Source organism: Branchiostoma floridae, chromosome 8 (genome assembly GCF_000003815.2).
Source record: "Branchiostoma floridae strain S238N-H82 chromosome 8, Bfl_VNyyK, whole genome shotgun sequence".
Classification (NCBI taxonomy): Eukaryota; Metazoa; Chordata; class Leptocardii; order Amphioxiformes; family Branchiostomatidae; genus Branchiostoma; species Branchiostoma floridae.
In genome coordinates, this window is record NC_049986.1 from 12,745,874 (window position 1) to 12,761,341 (window position 15,468).

General features: G+C 41.2%; 2 protein-coding genes across 4 annotated transcripts in view; both read right to left on the minus strand.

The window, feature by feature from the left end:
- Positions 1-105: 105 nt before the first annotated feature.
- LOC118420609 (probable pathogenesis-related protein CaO19.6200) lies at positions 106-7,527 on the minus strand. Of its 2 annotated transcripts, none has more exons than XM_035827454.1 (8): positions 7,328-7,527; positions 5,481-5,647; positions 4,644-4,806; positions 4,294-4,441; positions 3,486-3,622; positions 3,008-3,226; positions 2,187-2,264; positions 106-1,688 (listed from the first exon to the last, which is right to left on the minus strand). In XM_035827454.1, the coding sequence occupies exons 2-8, from the start codon at positions 5,643-5,645 to the stop codon at positions 1,534-1,536; spliced, it is 1,065 nt and encodes a 354-aa protein (XP_035683347.1). In that variant the 5' UTR covers positions 5,646-5,647; positions 7,328-7,527; the 3' UTR covers positions 106-1,533. The 2 variants fall into 2 exon arrangements, with proteins under 2 accessions (XP_035683347.1, XP_035683346.1); XM_035827453.1 differs by having other exon boundaries at positions 7,323-7,527.
- A 138-nt stretch (positions 7,528-7,665) lies between these two features.
- Positions 7,666-15,468, minus strand: part of LOC118420608 (probable hexose phosphate transport protein) — a 9,751-nt gene continuing 1,948 nt past the window's right edge. The window contains exons 2-6 of one of the 2 annotated variants that reach the window (XM_035827451.1): positions 14,680-14,883; positions 12,080-12,221; positions 9,904-10,043; positions 9,167-9,275; positions 7,666-8,864 (exon numbers count right to left, since the gene is read on the minus strand). In XM_035827451.1, coding sequence (XP_035683344.1) covers positions 8,353-8,864; positions 9,167-9,275; positions 9,904-10,043; positions 12,080-12,221; positions 14,680-14,883 — 1,107 coding nt within the window. In that variant the 3' untranslated portion in view covers positions 7,666-8,352. Of the gene's footprint in view, positions 8,865-9,166; positions 9,279-9,903; positions 10,044-12,079; positions 12,222-14,679; positions 14,884-15,468 lie in introns of both variants that reach the window. The other variant, XM_035827450.1, reaches the window with a different exon arrangement.

Below are 15,468 nucleotides of genomic sequence, written 5' to 3' on the forward strand. Positions count from 1 at the left end.
ATTTGGCGCAGTGTATCCTCATCCTATTTAACTAGTAAAACCAGAAAGACGAGCTACTGCGAAACGATTAGAATAAACGACTGTAATAGTGTTAGAAATAGATCCTATCCTTCTCCCGAAGCTGCAAAGTTATGTATCTGTACCGCCGCAGTGAGGGGTAAGCAAAAATAAAATCCCAAAAGAATATTCACATGCAAAATTTTCAGAATGCAAAATGTATTTTCAAACCAAGTCCAATGTTATAGAGCTAGCAGACTCCGCCCCTGAGGCGTCGCCAAAATTACAGAGGAAGAAGTGAAGTTTAACAGAAAGCTCTACTGACTCAGAATATTCTATTAGATGCGAAGATAATAAATCTGTAGATAAGTAGGACCTGTATACCTTGTTAAGTAGAGCGTAATTCATGGCCAGACCGTTCAAATCTACGTCAACTATATAGTGGAGCCAGTCTGTTCGAACATTAAGTAATACGTGAGTCCCTACCTTTCTGAATTTAGCGTAGATAGAGAATGCGGGCCTCTGGTGGGTTAACAATAATGCACATACTGACCTTGAATCGTCGGTCAAGATGGTAGATACAGTGCTACCCGTGCTCTTAAAACTACCGTCGGCCAAACTATGGACTAAACATGTCAGACCGTGCAGGTATAAAGTCCGATACTCCAACGTTAACGTTTAACAGACCTTCCCCTGACTTGAATCGGAAGCTCTTTGCCCCCGAACACCCCGAGCCAAGGTTGGGCTTGTACCAAAATGAATTGTCAAGTCTCCGAAGTGTTGTCCTGTTCCACACAGGAAGGTAGTTGACAGATCAATAATGTTTGCAGATAAATGTGCAAATGTCAGGTGTAGCTAGCACGTCGTTTTGTGTAATATGTCTGATACATTCATAATCATGAGAGTCAGATACAGAGATATGAGAGGTCACGAGAACACGCAAATTTGAACTTTAATTGAAGATACTTATTCAAAGTGTTATCCTACATTAGAAACATACAAGATGCTTTAGTATCCATAGCCTGTAACTTAATTGACAACAGAATACGAATCTAAACCGTACATATACCTGTAGCAGACATTCAATGCTAAGCCTGTGTTGGCATGGTCTATATGGAGACATAATAAAATGGCCCAAAAATATTTCCTTTGATCATGACGTACGTGCATTAGTGTTTCGTTGGTTCGTGTTTCGTAAAGACAATCATGTAGTTTGGAACAATTTCAAACCAATAACCCCTTTACGGCAAAAGATTTGAGTTAATCTTTTTTATCACGACCGATCTACCCTTGACCATCAAAGACGGGTAACAATCTTAAAGCAAGCTGATTTCGGGTTCAAAGATCGCCAAACCAGTTTTATACATGCACGTGTTTTGGGTAAAAGTCGACTTGGAGCCGTTGAGCAGACTTGCAGTACTGACTCAGAAACGCCTGTATGAAACTGGCCTACAGGAGTATCATGATATGGATCTGATACAGGTAAGATAGACAAGCCAGTTTGATAGAGATAGGCTTAATTAAGCTTGTTTATATCTACAATGGCGGGACGACGTTTTCAGCGAACTCGTCCAGTTTGTTGCCGACAGGGAGGTAGTTAGCGGTGACGTAAGTGGTTGTGCGGGTGTCGTCCTTCGCCCAGCCCACCCCCACCTCACGTGCAGACTTCCACACCAGCTGGGTGAAGTGTCCTGAAAGGGGGATGCGTAATTGTTAAGGTGGCATCTCACTGCACTTGGAGCACCGGTGCGGCACTGCGGGGTTTGAAATATTACTCAACAAATTTCAGAGATAAAGGACGAATTTTCTGACGTTTTGTGTATTTTGCTGTCATACTTTCTACGTATTACGCAATATCTAATTTATACAAAAACGGCGAAAATAATACAACTGTGCCGCAGTGAACGAACCAAAACACTTTTGTTAAACTTCAATTTTGGGTTATGGCTCGTTATGGTAGAGGTGCTTAAATTGTAAACACTCATATCTCGCCAACAAAGCACCAGGTCTGAACGTGGTTTTCAGCAAACAACTTCCTACCAAGAGACCTTTCTAATGATATCAAGGTTGGTCTACTCCAGAAAATGACATGAGAAATTCAAGATATGATAATCAAATTTCCACAGAAAATGGTAGTTATGAAGGTTGTTAGTATTTGTCGTTGATCAAAAGCTGAGAGTTTCTGTTACCTGTTCCTTCCTGATGTCCGCCTTGGTCAAAATTGTAGCGGTTGATCTCGTCGTACCACATGTCCACAACCTCTGTCGCTGTTGAGGGAAAACATCAATTTCAGCTTTCTGTATACGTGTACCGTCTTATCACTGTTCGGTAGTTCTCTACAGATAAAAGAAAGTCATGGCAGGCATAGTGTGGTCCCCGTTCCGTTTTTCTAGAGGTGTGTGATTATCATAGGACCACAGCAAGTACATTTTTTGGATGACATCCTCTGCTGACTGCAAAAATGATATAACGTTTATTGCAAATTCTTGCCCTTGGGGTAATTGCATTGCAGGTAACATAAAAGATACAAACAGTGTAAAAACAATATCACAAGTGTCAATAATGAGATGGGGCGAAAAAAACAAGATGTCTTCTCTTGATACCATAAACGTTGTAACAAGAATTGAAGTGACAAAACATGCTACCATAGCCAACAAGTCATTCATTTCTGTATTTAAGAAGTGAACTTACGTAGTAAAAGTGACACTAGTGTGGTAGACTGGTAGCAGTTACTAAATTGGCAACTTCACTCATGACCATAGTAGAGTCACTTCCACAACTACTAGTATAATTATGGTCACCTCGCTAGTGTCACTCCTACAAGTTTAATCATTAGGCTATAACACAACATATTTTCCCATCTTGTTAATTTCTCGTCATATTTACCATTTCCTTAGATTTAATGAACGCGCTGATGCCATCCAAGATTTACTTGCTGTGGCCTAATGTATGGTATTATGTGCTGGACCAGGTAGACACATGAGGTGTAGATGTAAATGTAAGAGCTTACCCTTCGTAGGCCGGCATCTTTTGCTGTACTTTTTTCCGATGTTCTCACCATACTCGTGATTCCCGCTGTGTTTGAGTTGGCGATCCCTGGCCATGGTTTCTGCCCACATCTGCGCATGCTCGGACAGCTTGCCAGGGTCCAGGGTCACGGGGTCGCAGCCATGTTTGGCTCGATAGAAGTTCTGCCTCTCGATCAGCTCTTCAATAAAGTTCGCCTCAGCTATGAGTATGAGTCAGGAAGTGACATGTAATGATGACTTACGGTTTGGCAGTACGTCATGAAAAACGCTTCACCCCTGAGGCGTCGCCAAAACGTTTAGGTACATTTACGAGAAATACGAAAGACGACGCGAGGATATACTGTCAACTGGGATAGGAAGCACAGGAACAAGGTCTAACAATTAGCCTGGGTACCGGCCAGCCCGTGTACATTTCCACTGTCTTGTGAGACCGAAGAATGTCGGAACATCAAGACTTACCTTCCTTGACTTTTTCGGCGGTCCAGTCAGTGTCGTCTTCATCATCTGAGTCCTTTTGGCTCGGCTTTCGCGCTGATCCCTTTTGTCCTTGGGCAGGTTTGTCTTTGTTACCTCCAGGCGTTGGTGGCTTCCCTTGACTACCAGTACGTGTAAAGTTACAGATAGTGAAAAATAAATTCATTGAAAACCATGTGTGTGGCGTATACACACAGTATCACTACGCTGATATACGGTACAGTGCGCCAATATCCCGTTTGGTCTTTTTCTCATCGTATTTGATGAAGATGATCATCTCTGAGATTCTCCTATCAAACCGTCTTCATCTCAGTAACAGTCGAGTCGAATGTGACGTTTGTGTAATCGCTTTTCTTCACATGTTCTGTTTGCCAGCGACGTTTTCAATATATATACACTATAACTCGAGTTTCGTCTCTACCAGACTGAATACGCTGGCTGTCATAGGGAGAATAATTTGCCAGGGGAGTTTAGCTACTAGAGAGTTTGGCTGGCCGCATAGGGGAAACATTACCCTTAGCGTAGACGGACTCCCCTTGCCAATTTCCGACTTTTTAGCCGAATTCTACGATCACCGTACCCCGTAGCCAACAACATTGTTAAGCAAAATTTGGATTCAAATAAAGTCCAAGGCTAATGGGATTTCAGCGTCATGTAGATCAGCAAACACAAACAGTACATGTACAAAGAGAGAGGAGAGAGAGAAGATAGGACATGAGAACAGTAACCGACAGCAACAACAACATGCAGATATCCAGATGCCCATTTCTTAAACATTATCCTGTGTGCACACCTGTCCGACAATACGTTCTCCGGGAATTTGCCGATGACGTTTCCAGGCGGCGAGTAGTTGACCACCACGATGACGTTACCTTCGGCGTCCTTCGCCATCCCCAGTCCGAAGTCACGACTGTCCTTCCAGACCACCTGTGTGAAATGAGCTGAAATGGTGTAGATCAGCTCATCATCAAAGTCCATATTCATGGCGATCTAATTACAAGTTAGTTGGATACAATTCAGCTCATCAGAAATTCGTAGGGTCTACAGGTAATTTCTTTCGTGTTCATGTAACAAATAGCACGAGAATTCATTCATAGCTTTTCTTGTTTCTTCCTGCCGAAATTAAACAAGGCCCTATCAGACCTGTCCCGTCCTGATGCCCCTTCTTGGTGAAGTCGTACTTCTTCTTCTCCCCGTACCACACGGCGCACAGCGACTTCCCGGACAGGGGCTTCTGTCCTCCCGCCGGCTTCATGCCGACGTTCTGGCCGTGTGGGCTCTCGGTGTTGTACTCCAGATTACCAGTCTATGGGAATCATCACAAAAACATTTCAGATCATTTTCTGTCTTTTGAACGTAGAGGATTTGAATGTCGTGGTTTGCTTGTGTACCGTACATTACAATGAAAAATTGGTGCACCGTTGATGATGAAAGGAAAGGGCCAGGTCGTCGCGTTGACAAGAAATGGCCGGTCGACATCTCGGATCTATCCATTGAACCAACATGGCGGTCATTTTTTTTTTGTTATAAAAGTTGGAAACCAATGAGTTTATGCCTAGTCTGCGTCTCAATGAACATCTAGATCTGTCACCCTCCCGAGAGCCTTACTGACTGGTGCTACATTGCACTGCAGCTAGGTGTCGCTGTTGCAGGGTGAAAATGCGGTCCCAAACCCGAGTTCTTAACCCCCCCCCCTTATCACGGGTCATATTCTGAATTATTTTCACATTTTAATGTGAATCACATGTCATGAGAAGGTTAGAACTGCTGACATTGCATGATACGGAATAAATCGGGCAACGCGACACATTCCGTAAAGCTTCAGATGTTTCAGACTGAATCCATTATCTTTCACTCGCGAGTCATGACGGATTGATATAACAGATAGCATTCAGTATTTTTCACTCGTGACTGAGAATGATCAGATAGCCTTCACTGCTCTTTATCGGTGATTGCTCAAAGATAATGATTGTCAGTTACCTGTGCCAGATGCTCCGCCCATTTCTGCGCTGACTGACAGAGGTCGCTGCTGATCTTGAGTGGCTGTGCCCCGTGTCGGGATCGGTACTCGTTGTGTGCAGACAGGCACTCATCTCTGAACGTGTTGAACACTCGGTCGCCTAGTAACGACTTGGCAGACGGCATGGCTGAGAAAATGTGATTTATGATAAGAAAAAAAAGCCTGTTGATTCGTCATAAATCATGTGCATGGGCCGTCATGAAATCACGAGCTTTCTTCAGGTTTCTTAGGATGACGTAGACTAAAGTTAACACTTTCAATGGTTCATGATGGTCGTACATTTCATACTTGAATAAATGCTCTACTGGGACGAACAAAATGTTTTGATATCTCTTTGCGTCATATTATGTTACTTATACCTCGTTACATTGCATAGTACTCAGCAGTTTGCAGACTCGACGTCGCTGTGCAGTTCAACGTGTTAAAAATTAAAAACATGTAGACTTAATGCTCGCATATACTTGAAATGGTGCGGATCACACAAATACTAATGTTTACCGTGTAATGGTACTACAGTGGTATAGACATTTAAACAAAGCAACTGTGTGAACTTATTCGCCCTCGCTGAGCAGCAAATGATAATCAGACAAACTATCTATTTCTAACGACGCGTCAGGTCAGTCATGTCAAGCGTTTTTTTATCAAATTTATCCAAGTAATTAAATCCTGCCCTTGCTTCAGCACGTGAACAGTACAATCGGTCACCTTTTGTACCATTGTAACAAAGAGAAGATGTGGCGAAATAAATTGGCTGAATTTTCAGTACAACTACAATATACCGATTTCGTCTACCAACTTTATTTAACAGAAATCATCCAGCAAGCTTTCAAGGCGTAATTCCACGACATATGTACATCTTTCCTTTCCTTTCACGAGCACTAGTAAGTCACGATTTCTAAGAGTGAAAAACAGAAGTTTGAAAAATTCTTTCAGTAGATATCTTCCAAGTTGTTAAACACAAGGCTCGCTGAACTAACGCGAAGCATTGTTGTGGACACTGTGTAAGTGATATTGTAGCCCGGTTGGTTGTGGTTACTTTTACACTAAAAACTGTACTTTTAAGCTTCAACTACATGGCTTAACTGTTTCACACTCATCATAAGCAATGTGTAACCAGTCAGTTTCTACAAAATGCTGTAGCAAATACACATATCAGGCCTTTGTGGTAGTTTGAGTGTAGGGTTTGTTCAATAGATAATACTACTAGTCACACTAGAATAAGCTGCCCCCAGGCAAATTTAACACCCCACAGAGCATTTGATAAAATTATCATAATCCTTGACTTATGCTAAACAATGACACATATACCAGCACCATTATTAGATAGAAGCGTAGTACACAAGAGGTTACACATGGACATATTTGATGTAGAATTAAAACATGGTGAAACAAAACAAATCTCTGTTCTTACTAACTTCTTAGTATCTGTCCTTCATGCTCAATGGGTATCTAATCCCACCACTACCTTATGACGCGAACCAAGCCACATGCAAATCAAAATGCTTTTCTCAAATCATACATAACGTTGATGTAAACAAGACTTAAGATGCGCAATTCCCCATACACACATGAACAGCTAGTGATTACTATTTCTTGAATAGAGGTTGACAGAGTTGTGAGCAAAGACATTCAACAACGTGACATCTAACAATACCCAAAGTTCGACCAAGGACAAACAAGGTGAATTGACCTTGGCAAATTCTTTAAACAAAACATTGCAAAAACAATGAGGCAATGCAATGATTCTACGTACAGTAATCACACCGATGGCTGCCTGTATGAATCTAGTAACACATACGTACCTTACCTAACACTTGGCTTGGTTGGTTTCCTCACTGCTGGGTTTAGAACAGGGTTTAGAGTAAGAGTGATAGCTGGGTGTGTACACCTCTCACACGCTACCGTCTGCAGCAAGGGTCAAGGCTGCTGACACCAGCCAATGATAGAGATGGTTTCACAATGATGTCATCCAAGTGTCACTTAACTTTACATAAATTATGCATGAGAGGTCTGATAAGGCTGGCATATTAGAGTGGTCTTGTTTGTGGTATGTACTGAAAGTGTATTAATCCTCAATCTCACCCTCATCATTCACACCACAGTCATCCCTCAGAATTAAAGACAGCTGGAGCCATATCGTTCCTTTTTCTCAGCCGGATAGACATTTAATATCTATGGTTACATGCCTCTTATCCTGAGACAAATTACATTTGGATTAAAAAAAGGGAACTATATCAGGGGTCATATACATCAGATCTGTATGACAGATTCTGATAAATGCCATAGATGATGTGCCAAATATATTTGACCCACAAGCCATAGACTTTTGGTAAAGTATCTATGTATGTTCACTGACAAAAGATGGTGGATGCCATCTGAAAGGTCTGACCATTTCCAAAATCATATCCAGTTGCTTTTAAAAAGTAACTGCTTTTTGGCGTATCTAAGTATGTCTCGCAAACATAGCTACAAGTAAGGAATGGTTAATAAGTACTGCATTGATATGTTTGATTTGTGCTTTTATGTTGTTACATATTGCCTGCTCACCCGTACATGATTCCACAAATATTCATATTATGAAACGTGCTCATTCATCCTTTTAGTGGTATTATCATAATTTTCTTACATACAAAAGCATTTCAACTCCAGCACCATAATGATACATTGTACCACCATTTCTTACAGCAACAAAAAGGGAATGTAAAATTTTATCTAAAAAAAATAATAATAATAATATTACAGAAAATAAGAGAAAAAATAGATGAGAAATTTAATCATTCTCTTTTTCATAGAAAAAGAAATTTCATCTTCATAGTAAATTTATCTTTCTCATTATGTTGAGTGACGTGAAGACAGGAGCAGTGCTAACGACACCAGTCCTGCCACTGCACAACCCAACTGCACTGCAAACAAGTCCTTCCATGCAAACGACCCCATGAGATTGTCCATGACTACTGCAGCCAGCGAACCCAGACAGTCCAGGATGCCCGTCACAGTGGGCGTGTGACGCTTGCCTCCAAACGACATGTAGAATATCGTGATGGGGAGGAAGAACGGGGTGGTTACGGAGAAGCCGAGAAAGAACGCGACCACCACGGCGAGTTTGACGTCAATGTTTTTGTACTGCCACAACGTTCCTATACACATGACAGTTATGAGGAGGAATGTAGAGATCATGATGCATTTTTCCTGCCGGCGAAGTCTGTCGTAGAGACCGCCACCGATGACGAGAGAGACGATGGCGCCGGCGGGAGCGAGGGCGGCGGCCTGCGCAGCCTGACCTGGCGTGAGGTGGAGCGCTTCCTTAAAGTACAGAGGCATGAAGATCTGAAGTTCAAACACTCCTGGAGAGGAAAATACAGGATTAAGAAAGTTAGCTTTGCTTCTATGACACAGAAAATTACAAGCTATCATCAGAGAGAACTGTAAATAAAAGTACTGTAAATACAGTACCTTTTTTGGTGGCTTAATGTTCGCGTTTTTTGCAGTGGTCGCTTCACCGCGAACTTAAAACCACCGCAAATATTTTTCCATGACAGCAAGAGGCTACAGTGCATACCACTGCAAAAAGTCCTTTTCCCCGCTACCGCAAAATTAAATCCCCGCAAACTTAAATGCATTTATAATAGATGTACATGGTTCCCACCTGACAGAGCCATAGAAGCCACAGCCACCACCCAGAAGACAGGAGTCTCCATCATGTAAACCAGGGCCTGTCTCACACTCATGGGGTCCATGGGGTGGTCCTGGGGCTTCTGCTGTAGGGGAGAGAACGGAAGTCTTGTAGATACATGTAGGTTTACGACAAGTTTTGGTGCAGAGTAGAGTACAAAATCACCAATGATTGCATAAAGAGAGTGTACTTCTGTACAAACATTTGCAGACATGTTTTCATCAGGATGAATAAACATCCGTCAACTTGTCATAGAAAAAAGGGTAAGAAGAGAATGTGAAATGAAAGACTAGGAGAAACTCTTGAGGGAAAAAAGCAACACAAACATTTGTGGCAGCTATCTTGAAATGTGGAAAATATTTGCCTGGTTGAGTTTTGTGAAAAATACAGAAATGAAGAATTGATGACAATGGAAAATAAGCAACTACAGTAGAAGCCAGTTAATTGCACAACGGATAAACGCACACTTCAGTTAACTGCACGGATTCCCGAAATCCCAAACCGGGCCGGGCCAGCTAGATAACTTCGCATTATTGCACCAGCCGGATAATTACACGAGGTTCACTGGCAAATAGGCCGTGCAATTAAGTGGCTTCTACTGTATTACTGAATTCGAAGACTACGCCTACCTCCACCTCCAAACAATACTTCCCTGTATGTCTCTTAGAACACTATGCATAGACTTTAAATATAAGCACTACTTGTCTCACCTTTGCAGGGGATTCTGTTTCTCGTGTTGCCGGCGCAAGCCCAAGTTTACTGGGAGACTCGTACAGAATAAACTGTTTCAGGCACACAATCATTACCATGGCAACTGCCGGGATGGTCACTACAGTCCTCCAGTGGAGACCTAACAGGAGAAAGACAAAATCACCAACATCTTATTTTCAAAGACAAAAATTGTGATGTTTATACTAAAACAATGAATAAAATGTATTGCTCAACTACTACGAGGGGCGTGCAATTAGTAATGGTCCTGACCCATTTCCCATAGCAGGAGATTAATGAAACTTGGCACAGTTATTAGTCTTTCTCTTCATAGGAATCACCCAGAGTTATGCATTTCTCCCATCGTTTGATGCAGCTCTGGACACCGATTTTGTAGGACACCCCAGGTTGGTCCTCCAACTGATGCCTCATCAATGGCACAAGAGGGACGACCAGGTCTGGGAGCTGTTTCCACAGACTTCCAGCCACGTTTGAATTCAGGATGCCAGCGTTTTACAAGGTCATATGATGGGGCATCATCACCATAAGTTTCATTTATTTCATCAAAAGTCTTCTTTGGTGTGCGTCCTTTCAAATACAAAAACCGGATCACTGCGCGACACTCAACTGGGTCCATTTCACACCTGGTCCATTTCGCACCTCACTAAGTTCAAACACCAGTAAATCAGAAACCACAATTAGTTCAGAGCTGTCTTTTGCAACATAACCCATAGAGATATGAATTATTACACATACAAAATTTCATTTAGATCAGACAACTGGAAGTGGGTCAGGACCATTACTTATTGCACGCCCCTCGTATACAGGGTACCCAGAACAACATATGGCAACAATTATCTAGTAGCAATACTACAAGACTGATCTATTGTACATCCAAGAAGATAAGACTAAAAGATAGAAGTATATAATAGTATCCAGTGGCGGCGGCACCGGGAAAATATGTTGGGGGGGCGTCGCCCCCCCAGAAAAGCAAGCTGAAACCTTGTGTATTTTTTGGATGATGGAAATTTCATTAAATCAAGCTAGTCTAACGGCAAAATTTACCCCCGAAAATGCAAGAAATTGCGTTTCAAAGAGTCCCGATTTCAAAATTTCGCCAGACCTCCCTTTTGACGGCCCGCGTCTTCGGCCCAGCACAATATGTTGCGGGAGTGTCGCTCTCAAAAATCTTTTAAACTGAATTTAACTATCGTACTTAGCCTAGTTTAGAAGCTGTGAAGACTGTGGCCCCAAAATGCAGGAAATTACGTTTCAGACGGTCAAGATTTCAAAATTTTCTCCGGACCTCCCTAGCGATAACTTGCGCCTCGGGCGCTCATATAACGACATGGTAAAAATTTGTGTGGGTCATCGCCCTCAAACGATTTCTTTCTTTGACAAAAATGGCATTAGATTTAGCATAGTGTGCCAGCAAAATTTGTCCCTAATACTACAGAAAATGGCATTTCAGAGGGTGCAGATTTTGAAATTTCCCCAGACCAACCTTGCGACAGCTCGCACCTTCGGTACTCGAAATCACGAAAATATTTTGGGGGCATCGCCCTCGCTATTTAAAACCATGTGTCTTTCTTACAGAATTGCCATCAAATTTAGCTTAGTCTGGCAGCAAAATTTGCCCGTCAAAACGCAGGAAATGGCGTTTTAGAGGGTCAAGATTTCAAATTTTCCCGGGGGAGCATGTCCCCGGTCCCCCCTAGGATTGTCGCGCGCGCTACATGTGCTGCAAAATCCTGTCAGTAAAGTTCGCCCCCCCCCCCCCCAGACGAAATTTGCTGCTGCCGCCTCTGGTATCCAGTATTTGATTATACTGCTGCTGGGATCCCTGACACAGGGGTAGGCAACAGTCGGCTAGTCTACAGAAGATAGGAATGGAAATTCAAGTTAGAGAGAAAGTTCTTTTTCTTGGTTAATAAAAATGTGCTTTAGTGTTGTACTGTCAAGTCAATACCCAGAAATGTGGACATAAACCCTTAGTATGAATCTATGATGCTATCATATCCCCACACTTCTTTTCTGGGCACTCTGATATACTTAGAAGCACAACCCACAGGTTATATTAACCTTTTACCAACTGCCTACACTAGTAACCAATGCAGGTTTGTTGCCAAAGGCTATCTTAGCAGGTGAAGGTTCATAAAATAAAGAGAGAAATCCCACCTCTGGACAGCATGGAGCCGATGAGAACAGTAGCGATGACACTTCCCGCCTGGAAACCAATGGACATTCCTCCCAGAACCTTCCCATAATCCTGCTTGTCAAACCATGCTGACAGCAGCTTGGTGATCGCTGGCCAGATCGCCTGATGAAAGGGGGAAGACTTGAGCTTTGTGGGGGGTCTTGGTGTGTGTGGGGGGTATGGCAAAGACAGAAGAAAGAAGAGCTTTTTGGATAAAGAAGACGGTAAAGATCGAACAAGGCAGAGCTTTTTGACATAAGAAAGATAAAGAGAAGAGAAATTCAAAACAAGGTAGATGGAAGAAATATGAAGTAATTTATAACAGGTGGTTGTTCATGTTGAGAAGTTGTTGCTCAAACTGAAGTGTGCAATACAATAAAGCAGAAATAGTGGGGGAATAGGATAGTCAAGCCTGATGATACATACTAAACAACAGTATATCATACTAAATGACTGTTAACTACAAATTACGATTGAAAATGGCACTAGAAAGGCCGACATTTGCTTGAGAGCAAATACAGCATATTTCAGCCATCTCCCTCATGCAACAATAGGCCTTGAGGTCGTTGACCCCTTAGGCCATTGGAAAATGACCCAAAAATTTCCCAAATATATCATTTTAAATTGTTCCATGCCAAAAATTATAAATGGGTCATTTGAATAAATATCTAGAGCACCCCTTTACCAAATTTCGGGTCATTTGGTTGTAAAACGAGGGAACAGGAGCCAAAAATGTCCAATTTTTGTCAAAAAATGGCCATAAAATCGCAATATTGAGCATTATGTTGTACTGTATGGAAAAACTATTATTGATTTCATGTGCACATAATTGAAGGGCACTTTTATACCAAATTTCAGGTCATTCGGTTGTAAAACGAGGGTACAGGAGGCAAAAATGTGCTTTTTTTGTCAAAAAATGGCCAAAAATTGCAAAATTAAGCATTTTGTTGTACCATATGCCAAAAGTGTTATTAAATCTGGGTGTGCATATGATCAGGGCACCTTTGTACCAAATTTCATGTCATTCGGCTGTAATACCAGGGTACAGGAGCCCAAAATATACATAAAAATTGACAAAAACCTCAATAAAATCATTTTAAAGGCAGATATGAAAAAAATGAAAAAAACGCCCGAGGGTATTGGCCCACTCTACCCTTGTGCCAAATTTCAAGTCAATCGGTTCAGGAACAACGGAGATACCGTGTTCCGAAGATTTGACAGGAGAAAGAAACATTACGAATACTAGAAAGGCCGACATTTGCTTAGGAGCAAATACAGCATATTGCAATCCATCTTCATCCTTGAAAAAATCCCCAAATTCAACAATTTGAAGTCATGTTTGCTCAATGGGAAAATGAAGTACTGTGGGCACTTGTCCTACACACCTTCATGCCGAATTCTAGGTCATTTGGTTTCAATATAAGGGCATAGGAGCCAAAAATATACATTTTTTAGTTAAAAATGGCAAAAAATCCCAAAATGACTCATTTTATAAGTGCGCTATGAAGAAAGTGTTGATGGGATCCTGTTGTCATATGTCCAATTTACCTTTCTGCCAAATTTCAGGTGATTTGGTTTACATACAAGGGCAAAGAAGCCAAAAATATACATTTTTAGTCAAAAATGGCTGAAAACCCCAAAATAACTAATTTTTGAAGTCATCTATGAAGAAAGTGTCAATGGGGTCCTGTGAGCATATGTTCAATGCACCTCTGTACCAAATTTCAGGTCATTAGGTTTTCATACAAGGGTATAGGAGCCAAAAATATACATTTTTTGTCAAAAATGGCCAAAAAGCCTAAAATAACTCATTTTTGGAGTAAACAATGAATAAAGCGTTGATGAAGTTCTGTGGTCATATGTCAAACGCACCTATGTACCAAATTTCATGTCATTTGGTTTTAATACAAGGGCATAGGAGCCAAAAATATAAATTTTTAGTCAAAAATGGCCAAAAACCCTAAAATAACTCATTTTTTAAGCGATCTATGAAGAAAGTGTTGATGGTTTTCTGTGCTCATATGTTTAATGCACCTCTGTACCAAATTTCAGGTCATTAGCATGTAATACCAGGGCACAGGGGCCCAAAATATACATATTTTATCTAAAAATGACCAAAAACCCTAAATATCATAAATTCTAAGGCCTCTATCAAGAAAGTGAAAAAAACGCCTGGGGGTATTTGCTACTTCTACCACCCTGCCAAATTTCAGCTCATTTGGCCCAAAAATGAAAAAGTTGAATCCATTTGAAGATTTGACAGGAGGAGAACGAAAGGAAAAACAATATATTGCAATCCCATACTATGTATGGATTGCAATATAACAATATATTTCACCATACCTATGGTATGGCTGAAATATAAATATCATGTGATACATGTATCTACAGCAAATCACAGACAGACAAACTGACACAAGAAAATGGCCAATCCATATCAGTGGGGATGTAAAGTGAGATCATTCTATCCCCAAAATCTTCAGTATAATCATCCCATGTATTAAACTGTTGCTGACACCGCCCTCTCAATTCAGGAATACTCATCAAACAAGTGAAATAATACAGCACTCAACAAACTTACAGTGAAAAGCTTCAGTAGCATGTAGGAACCAATCAGCATGGAGGCGGTAAACACCCTGGCGTAGGCTATGGCAAAGAACGCCACTAGCAGCAGAGACACAGTCAGAACTCGCGTCCCTCCGAACGACTCTGAGGCCACCCCGCAGAGGATTTTGCCCAGGATGAATGCACCATTCCCACAGGCCAGCATAGTTCCTGCTGTACGCTGTAACAGATAACATTACATATCTACTTTAGTACTGTTTAATACTGTTTTTTTTTTTTTTTGGCTAATTTTTTTATTCTCTTTTTTGCTTGCTCGCATCAGTTTTGGGGTTCCCAGATGATGATCCATATATTCAAATCAACGTGGTCTAAGTTGACTACTTTTAGTGAACAAATATTTCTGTCTGTAATTATTATTATAATTTTTATGTTTGGTTGAAACTGTAAGGCAAAAGATTAATTGAGATTATCAAAATGTTGGGTTAACTTTACAACTGTGCATTGAAATTTTGCCTTAACTTCTACGGTACAAAAGAGACATCTATTGACTGTTTTCAGAAAGACAGGTGGCATCAGGAGTAATTTAAATACCTGAATATTATGGTCGTCTTTGTGAATAAAGCCATTTTATGAATAATGGTTTTGTTTATGAATATCAGTAAACTATTCTGGTTCTACGGTGTGGGGGGCATACACCTAGAGGCAAACATGCCTAGTTTCAAAGGTTGGATGCCACGTTATTCATAAGTGCACTATTGCCCTATGGTCATGGTATACTGGATCGCATATGACAGAGGTCTCAGAA

Coding starts and splice junctions, on each gene's coding strand:
- LOC118420609 (XM_035827454.1), bottom strand. CDS start 5,645: ATGCCGTCTGCCAAGTCGTTACTAGGCGACCGAGTGTTCAACACGTTC. Junction 3,623..4,293: donor GAGAACGTATTGTCGGACAG/GTGTGCACACAG, acceptor ACGTACTGGTAG/TCAAGGGAAGCCACCAACGC. Junction 1,689..2,186: donor CGGACATCAGGAAGGAACAG/GTAACAGAAACT, acceptor TCCCCCTTTCAG/GACACTTCACCCAGCTGGTG.